The sequence below is a fragment of the Mus pahari genome, chromosome 15 (genome assembly GCF_900095145.1).
Source record: "Mus pahari chromosome 15, PAHARI_EIJ_v1.1, whole genome shotgun sequence".
Lineage (NCBI taxonomy): Eukaryota > Metazoa > Chordata > Mammalia > Rodentia > Muridae > Mus > Mus pahari.
In genome coordinates this window covers 29,769,671-29,778,369 of record NC_034604.1, presented here as the reverse complement: position 1 = coordinate 29,778,369, position 8,699 = coordinate 29,769,671, and the positions used below count along the sequence as shown (strand labels likewise).

Below are 8,699 nucleotides of genomic sequence, written 5' to 3'. Positions count from 1 at the left end.
TGTGTGTGTGTGTGTGTGTGTGAGAGAGAGAGAGAGAGAGGATGTGTGAGAGAGAGGGTTAGGCTGAGCATCCTCTCTCCCCCCCCCTAGGGCCCCTAGAAAAGGGACAAGTCAAAAACGAGGCTCTCAGAGAACTGAGAGTGGAACTCAGCCGGAAGCACCAGGCTCGGGGACTTGATGGGTTCGGCCTTTACCTGTGAGTATTACCAGGGCTGTGGAGCTTTTTACTGTCTGTTTGTCCTCAGGCATTAACCTCCCTCTTTCCCAGGTATGGGGTGGTGCTTCGGAAGCTGGACTTAGTGAAAGAGGCCATTGATGTGTTTGTGGAGGCTACTCATGTTTTGCCTTTGCACTGGGGAGCCTGGTTGGAGCTGTGTAACCTGATCACAGACAGAGAAATGGTAAGCTGGTGTGAGCTTCATGGGAACCTCTGTAACAGTGATCATCTGTGGGGAAAGAGTGCTCCCTACCACTGTGACAGTTGTTCAGAGCTAGCTCTTTGCTGTAAAGGCTGACCTGGAACTCACTAGGTAACTTAGGGTTTATTTAACCTGGTGATTCTTCTGCCTCCATAAACCCTGGGAGTGTAGGTGTGTACTGTCATGCCTGGCTTTTTGTGTGTTTGAGGCAGAGGCTTTCCATGTAGCCCTGGCTATCCTGAAGCTCTATGTAGACCAGGCTGTCTCCCAGGCTCTGGGATTAAAGGTGTTGCCACTCTACCTGCCCTGAGATCTTTTTTATTGTCCCTGTCTGTAGGCTTTGTTTAGAGTGTTTTTTTTTTTTTTGTCCTCCTTCAGTTGTTGATCAAGCACAATCCCCTTCTTTTTCTTGCTCTAAAGAGCTAAAGGTGGGCAGGCATGGTGGTGAATGCCTTTAATCCCAACACCTGAGAGGCAGATTCTCTCAGGTTCAACCTCTGTGGGTTCAAGGCTATGGTGATCTATATTTTGAATTCCAGGCCAGCCAAGGGATCTTGTTTCAAATACAACAAAAACTAAAAGTGGGTTTATTCTTCCCTTCCCCCAACAATTGTACTGCTAAGTCAGTGTCTGAAATGTATCTTTATTTGTATTCACCCTTATGTCAGGCTTTCCTGACCTCAAAATATGCAAAAGCAAAATTTTCATCTTGCATATCAAAACCTCTCTTCTCTCGCCTATGAGGCTTTTTCCTCTTTTCCAATTTGATCATTATTGCCACCATTCAAGGTTTCCTAAGTTGCAGTGGGAGTGAATGCATTTGGTGTTGGTCATAGCAGCTGTTAACTAGATCCTTCAGTTAACTGAGAACGCTCCCATTTTCATGTATCATAAATCAGTCACGTCAGTCTCAGTACCTCCAAATCCGCTGCCGTCTTCTCTCCTGTCTCTTACCCACGAGGAACCAGTGCTGTGGTTACCTTTCTATAGGACTCTTCTCTTCGCTGCCTGTCACCTCTGTTAGCATCTCAGGTCTGCATTACTTAATAGGAGATACTTCTCTATAGTTTCTGGTTTACACTTTCATTTCTGAGTCATTGTGTACACCATTTCCAAAATTACTTTTTTTTTTTTTTGAAAACGGATCTCTTTTTTTTTTTTTTTTTTTAGATTTATTTATTTTTATTATATGTAAGTACACTGTAGCTGTCTTCAGACACTCCAGAAGAGGGAATCAGATCTTGTTAAGGATGATTGTGAGCCACCATGTGGTTGCTGGGATTTGAACTCTGGACCTTTGGAAGAGCAGTCGGGTGCTCTTACCCGCTGAGCCATCTCACCAGCCCCCAAAATTACTTTTTTAATTATTAAAATAATTTGGTTTTATTTTATGTATATGAATGCCTGCCTGCATGAATGCATGTGCACCATATGTGTGCCTGGTATCCAAGGAGGTCAGAAAAAGACGTCAGGATCCCTGGAGTTACAGGCAGTTGTGAGCCACCATGTGGGTGCTGGGGACTGAATCCAGGTCTTCTCAAGGGCCTTTTTTTCCTTTTCTCTGAGATAAATTTTCTTTATGTAGCCCAGGCTGTCCTGGAACTTTCTATGTCGTCCATGCTATAGATCAGTATCTCCCAGAGGTTCTCCTGCCTGTACCTCCCAAGTGCCAGGGTTAAAGACGTGCTCCACCATGCCTACTCCTTCCCCCTCCCTCCCCTCCATCCTTACCCTCCCTCCTCTCCCCCCCTTTTCATTTTTTTTCTCTAGCTGTCCTGCGATTTGCTATGTAGACCAGGCTGGCCTCAAACTCACAGATATCCTCCTGCCTCTGCCTCCCATGCACTAGAGTTAAAGAATGTGTGTACCACCATACATAGCTCCATTTCTTTTTCTAAGATAGCCTCTCTATGTAGACCAGGCCAGTATCAAATTATTCATGGCAATCCTCCTGTCTCAGCCTCCTGAGTGCTGATTTAAGAAAGAGCCAAGCTTGTTTCCTTGTGCTCACAATCTTACTGTTACTCTTGCCTAGAAGGCTTTATTTTTTTTTCTCTTCCCTCTTCCTATTTAGATTCTAATTATTCTCAAGTGTTTTTTGTTTGTTTGTTCTGTGTTTTGTTTTTTTTCTTAAGTCTATCCCAAATGAGCCATTGTCTCCCGATTATGCTTGTGAGTCAAACTTAGTGGGATTAGCCTGTATTTATGTAATAAAATTTTAGTGATGAATCCTTTTAGAAAGTAGTGATTTTTCTTTGGTGTTCTTTTGGAGAGAAAGGCCAGATTATAGTAAGTGTGTGTCTGTCTTCTGGTGCCAGCTGAAGTTCCTGTCTTTGCCTGACACCTGGATGAAAGAGTTCTTCTTGGCTCATATATACACAGAATTGCAGCTGATAGAGGAGGCCCTGCAGAAGTACCAGCATCTCATTGATGTGGGCTTTTCCAAGAGCTCATACATTGTTTCCCAAATTGCAGTTGCCTATCACAATATCAGAGGTGAGTGTATAAGGACCCTGGATGCTGACAGAGGCAGAGGTGCAGTTAGTTGGGTTTTAGACTCTGCTTTCTTTCTGCAGATATCGACAAAGCCCTTTCTATCTTCAATGAGCTGAGGAAACAAGATCCTTACAGGATTGAAAATATGGACACATTCTCCAATCTTCTCTATGTCAGGGTAATTTGTTTCTCTTGATGAAACTCCTGCATTAGATAATCATGTTTGCACTAGCTAAAGAAACAGCTTCAGGATGCTTTTTTAGGCTCACGTGGTCTTCCTCTTCTCTCCCAGAGCATGAAGTCTGAACTGAGTTACCTGGCACACAACCTCTGTGAGATTGATAAATACCGAGTAGAAACATGCTGTGTAATTGGTGAGAGTTAACTACTTTTATTTTTTTAAGTTCTCTCTGTCTCTGTCTTTTATTTTATTTTATTCTATTTTATGATAATGTCTCATGTTCTGGAACTTGCTGTGTAGACCAGGCTGGCCTTGAACTCACAGAGATAGCATGACTTTGCCTCCTGGATGTTGGGATTAAAGGCAAGACAGAACCACCAGACTTGGCTCCACCTTGATTGTTTGTTTGTTTGTTTGTTTTTGTTTTGCTTATGAGACAGTAACAGATTACTGAACAGAAGCACAACCATTTGTATAGACTGGCCTAAAACCCATCTTACTAGCCCTGTTTTTATAATTACTTTTATGATATTTTTTTGTGTGTGGTTATGCATGTATGTACCAAAGTGCACTGTGCAGGTCTGAGGACAACTTGAAGAGGTTCTCTTTCTCCCATGTGGGTCCCAGGGATCAAATTCAGGCAGGGTGTCCAGCCTGGAAGCTAGTGCCTTTAACTACTGAGTCTTCTTAGAGATTTTTTTCTTTTTTTTTTTTTGGTTTTTTGAGACAGGGTTTCTCTGTGCAGCCCTGGCTGTCCTGGAACTCACTCTGTAGACCAGGCTGGCCTTGAACTCAGAAATCCACCTGCCTCTGCCTCCCGAGTGCTGGGACTAAAGGCATGTGCCACCACGCCCAGCTTCTTTTTTTCTTTCTAATTTTAAATTTTATTTACATGTAAAGATGCTTTACTTCCTTGAGATGCCTGGTGTCCATGGAGGCCGGAGGAGGGAAGAGTTGGCACCTTGGAAACTGGTGGTTGTGAGCAGCCATGTGGGTGCTGGGAATTGAACCCAGGTCCTTTGAAACAGTAGCCTCTGCTCTGCTCTAATGAGCTATTACTCCAGACCCATCTGAGAGGTTCTTTGAGTGAGTGTCTCACCCTAGCCTAGAGTGATATAAAACTCTTTTGCTCACACTGGCATGGCATCTAACTCACACTGGTTCTTCTCCTTAGATCCAAGTGTTAGGATTATTGATAGCTTCTGTGTCTGGCTTGCTTCTGAAATTTTGATTAAAAAAAGGTTTGTTTGTGCCGGGTGTGGTGGCGCACGCCTTTAATCCCAGCACTTGGGAGTCAGAGGCAGGCAGATTTCTGAGTTCGAGGCCAGCATGGTCTACAGAGTGAGTTCCTGAACAGCCAGGACTATACAGAGAACCCTGTCTCGAAAAACCAAAAAAAAAAAAAAAAGTTAGTTTGCTCAGGACTCAGCCTGTATGTGTGCTGGTGTCTGTCCTCAGAGGCCAAAGGCGTCAGACCCCCCCGAGTTGGATTTAGCAGCAGTTACGAGCCTCGTGACGTAGGTACCAGGCACTGAGACTCAAGGGTTTCCTGCAAAATGGGCTTCTGGTAGCTTCAGCCCGGAATGTCACTTCCTAAATGCCAGGATTACAATCATGTGCTACCCCACCCACCTTGTATTTCTCTTGCTTGAGGCAAGATCTTTCTTCTATTTAGAATTCACTGCGTAGCTAAGGCTGACTTTGAATTTCTCAGTCTTCTGACTACCTCTGCAGGACTGAGATTGCAGGTGTAAGCCAGACTATCTACAGAGCCCTGGCTGTCCTGGAACCAACTGTGTAGACCAGGCTGCCTAGAACTCAGAGACCTGCCTCTGCCTCCCGAGTGCTGGGATTAAAGACATGTGCATGGCTATAATGGGCACAAAACCCTACTGCTTTCTTCTAGGTAAACATGAAATTGAGTTTGAACTTAAATAATCAGATATAAACAGTGAATAAAGTTGATTTCTAATAAAACAAACTAAAGCCATTTTTGTTGTTATTGTATTACCAAAACGGACTCCTTTATGTAACTACTTCAGATTTTCATTATTGTACTTAGTAGTATCTTGCATTTTCTGCAAGTTAACATAATACGTACTGTGCTGTCTATGTTTTGGCTGGCTTATTAATGTACATATAATTTATACATAAAGGAAATGTTATTTTGTTTTTTGAGATAGGGTCTCAGCCTATAACCTGTGTTGGGACTGGGAGCTTGGTTCAGTGGGGAAGTGCTTGCTGGCACTGGATTCACTCGTTAGCACAGATAAATGAAAAAGTAAATACAATTTTTTTGAAAAAAGAAAACCCCTTCAGTTTTCATTAACAGTCTAGTTGGTTCCTTTTTGAGTTTGTTTTGTTCTTTGAGGACAGAGCTTCTCTGTGTGTCCCTGGTTGCCCTGAAACTGATCTGTAGATCACACTGGCCTTGAACTCAAAGAAATCTGCCTGCCTCTGCCTCTGGAGTGCTGGGACTAAAGAAGTAAGCCACCAGGTCTGGCTGGAAAAAGCTCTCTTGGGACAGTTAACAAGCCACAGGACTTACCTGTTTTAAGTTCACGGTTGAACAGAGTTTTGTAGATTTACAGTTTTGTTAGCAACATCACAGTTGGAATCTATCAGCAAAGATATTGTTGTCTGACTTCTTTTAGGTAGAAAGTTTCTGTCTGTCTGTCTGTCTGTCTGTCTCTAACTCTCTTTTTCTCTCTCTTCTTTCCTGGCTGCCTAGACCTTGCGATGCAGCCCTGCCTGCCGTTTCCTCTAATGCTGGGATTTAAGGCCTTCATTCTCCGGCCACTCGGCCAGCATCTGAAGGAATGGTTTTTCTTCCTGGATTATGTCCCATTGTTTGGTCTACTGTAGTTTACTTATTCATTTATGACTCAGTAAGACAGGTAGTTTTTAGACTCTTAATGTCTTTTACAACATCCTAATGGTTCTTTTCTTTACACAAACAGTAGTATAGAACTGCTGTGATTCATGGGGGAAGAAACTCAGAGCTTTACCTCTTTAGTTCTTCTGAGAAATTCCTTTGAAATCTAGGTTTAAAATAATATAGTTTAGAACCATTAATGTAAACAAAAGTCAAGTTGGGTGTGATGGCAACATGCCTTGAATTCCAGCTCTTGAGAGGCAGAGGCAGGCTGATCTCTGTGAGTTGGAGACCAGCCTTGTCTACAAAATGTGTTCCAGGATATCCATGGCTACACAGAAACACTGTTTTAAAAAACCAAAAAATAAAATAAAATCAACAAACAAAAATTACCAATCTAAAGATGGCTTAGAAAATTCTTTATATTATAAAAATGTATGTAAATGCTATATCTAGCCAGATGATGGTGGCACATGCCTTTAATCCCAGCACTCCAGAGGCAGAGGCAGGTGGATCTCTATAAGTTTAAGGACAGTTAAGGCTATACAGTGAAAGTCTGTCTCAAAAAAACAAAATAAAACACAACAACAACAACAACAACAAAATCCCCAAAAAACAAGAAACTGTTATCTTCATAAAATAAAAAGAGGAACAGATTTTTAATTTTTTATGTTTATTTTTATTTATTTTTAAAGATTTATTTATTTTATGTGTATTAGTTTTTGCCTATATGAATATATGTATGTGCTGGTACAAGAGGAGGCCAGTAAAGCTTGACAGATTTCATGACACTGGATAGAGGGGTTGCCAGCTGTCCCCTGTTGGTGCTGGGAACTGAATCTGGATCCTTTGGAAGAGCAGCCAATATTCTTAAACCACTGAGCCATTCTCCAGCCCCTTTAATGGTGTGTGTGTATGTGTGTGTGTGTTTTACTAGGGATCATTTTATTTTATTTTGTTTTTTAATCAGGCAATTATTACAGCTTACGCTCCCAGCATGAGAAAGCAGCTTTATACTTCCAGAGAGCCCTAAAGTTGAATCCTAGGTACCTTGGGGCCTGGACACTGATGGGGCACGAGTACATGGAGATGAAGAACACGTCTGCAGCTATTCAGGCTTACCGGTGAGCATCCAGGAGGGAGGACAGGGGTGAGTGGATCCCATTTCCGCGGTGGTGGGATCCTCTTGTTAGTCTCTGTGTTGCTGACTTTAATTCTTTTGCCATGTAACTGGGCTGTTTTGTCTGTTTCTTAGACATGCCATTGAGGTCAACAAGAGAGACTACAGAGCTTGGTATGGCCTTGGGCAGACCTACGAAATCCTTAAAATGCCATTTTATTGCCTTTATTATTATAGACGGGCCCACCAGCTTCGGTAAGTTGGTTACTGGACAGTGTGGGAAGGGTTGATAGGACACTGTCTCTTTCTCTCTCCCTAAAGGGTATGGCTTAGTCATTTTTACTTAGTGTCTTCTACTAGTGGGTTTATAGGATAATGATAAGCATAAAGTAATTAAGTGAGGCGTTTTGTTGAAGACCAGTCCTTGCATAGATTTGGGATAGCATGGCAATAGTGGAGACTAAACTTTGAGCTGAAGACTTAGGGTATTAGTAAAGGCTCTGGCCTGACAGTGTTCCTCTTTTCCTAGTCCCAATGATTCTCGCATGCTGGTTGCCCTAGGAGAATGCTATGAGAAGCTCAATCAACTGGTGGAAGCCAAAAAGGTACCTCACATTGCAGCCTGGACAATGTGAGCAGAAACCTGCTGTTTAAAAGGAGCTGGGGTTGGATGTACTGTGGGTTTTGTTGTTGGTTTGTTTTTCTATATTCTGATCTATGTGTATAGCAAAAAGAGTATTTTGTAGCTACATAATATAAAATGGGATGTAGGTTGAGATTATCAGTATGGATGTCTATATGTAGCCCGGAACTATCACCATTAGGAGAAATACTCCTCATTCTGCAAGCCTGAATTTCTAGAAGGCTCGCATGGCCTCAGCACTAATGGCATGAATGTTGCACATGTGCAGTAGTCTGAGGCGACCTGTTTACTCTGTTTACAGTGCTATTGGAGAGCATATGCTGTGGGAGACGTGGAGAAAATGGCCCTGGTGAAGCTGGCCAAGTGAGTGGATGCTTGGGGTGCTTAAGCCGGTCCTCCTGGGGCAGCAGCAGTCCAGCGGGCGGGCGGGCGGGCGATCGGGCAGTCGGGCGGGCGTAAATGAGTCTGCGCATGCGCTTGCAGCGGGGTGCGGAAATGCTGGCTCAGCAGTTGAGCACCATTTTCTTTTCTTTTTTTCTCCCTCATGTTGTAGACAAACACCGAATCTTATCCAGGCTAGACACGGAGTTATATTTGAGCCCTAGACTCTTGACTGTAGAGAGTGCCACTTCTCCTGCATTGGAAATAGATTTCCTATGAGGCAAGAGATGAAAAATGAATTGAAAAAGACAGGACTAGACTAGCAGTGTGGTTCAGTGGTTGAGGACTTGCCTGTGTGCATGGGAGCACTGCTCAGAAGTAGTCATTTGATATAGTACTTATTCTCACCGGTATTAACAGGAACATTTTGGAAGGGTATATTATCTAATTGTCCAGTTTAGTTAGCTGCCTTTTTTGTAAACATTTTTTCGAACGCCTTTAATCCCAGCACCCGGGAGGCAGAGGCAGGAGGATTTCAGAGTTCGAGGCCAGCCTGGTCTACAGAGTGAGTTCCAGGACAGCCA

At 43.0% G+C, this 8,699-nt stretch overlaps 1 protein-coding gene across 1 annotated transcript in view; it reads left to right on the top strand.

Annotated features, from left to right (window-relative positions):
* Cdc23 (cell division cycle 23) overlaps positions 1-8,699 on the top strand; it is a 20,277-nt gene that overhangs the window by 9,095 nt on the left and 2,483 nt on the right. The window contains exons 5-13 of the mRNA XM_021214740.2: positions 91-196; positions 269-401; positions 2,738-2,915; positions 2,996-3,093; positions 3,208-3,289; positions 6,942-7,095; positions 7,227-7,346; positions 7,621-7,696; positions 8,036-8,097. Coding sequence (XP_021070399.1) covers positions 91-196; positions 269-401; positions 2,738-2,915; positions 2,996-3,093; positions 3,208-3,289; positions 6,942-7,095; positions 7,227-7,346; positions 7,621-7,696; positions 8,036-8,097 — 1,009 coding nt within the window. The remainder of the gene's footprint in view (positions 1-90; positions 197-268; positions 402-2,737; positions 2,916-2,995; positions 3,094-3,207; positions 3,290-6,941; positions 7,096-7,226; positions 7,347-7,620; positions 7,697-8,035; positions 8,098-8,699) is intronic.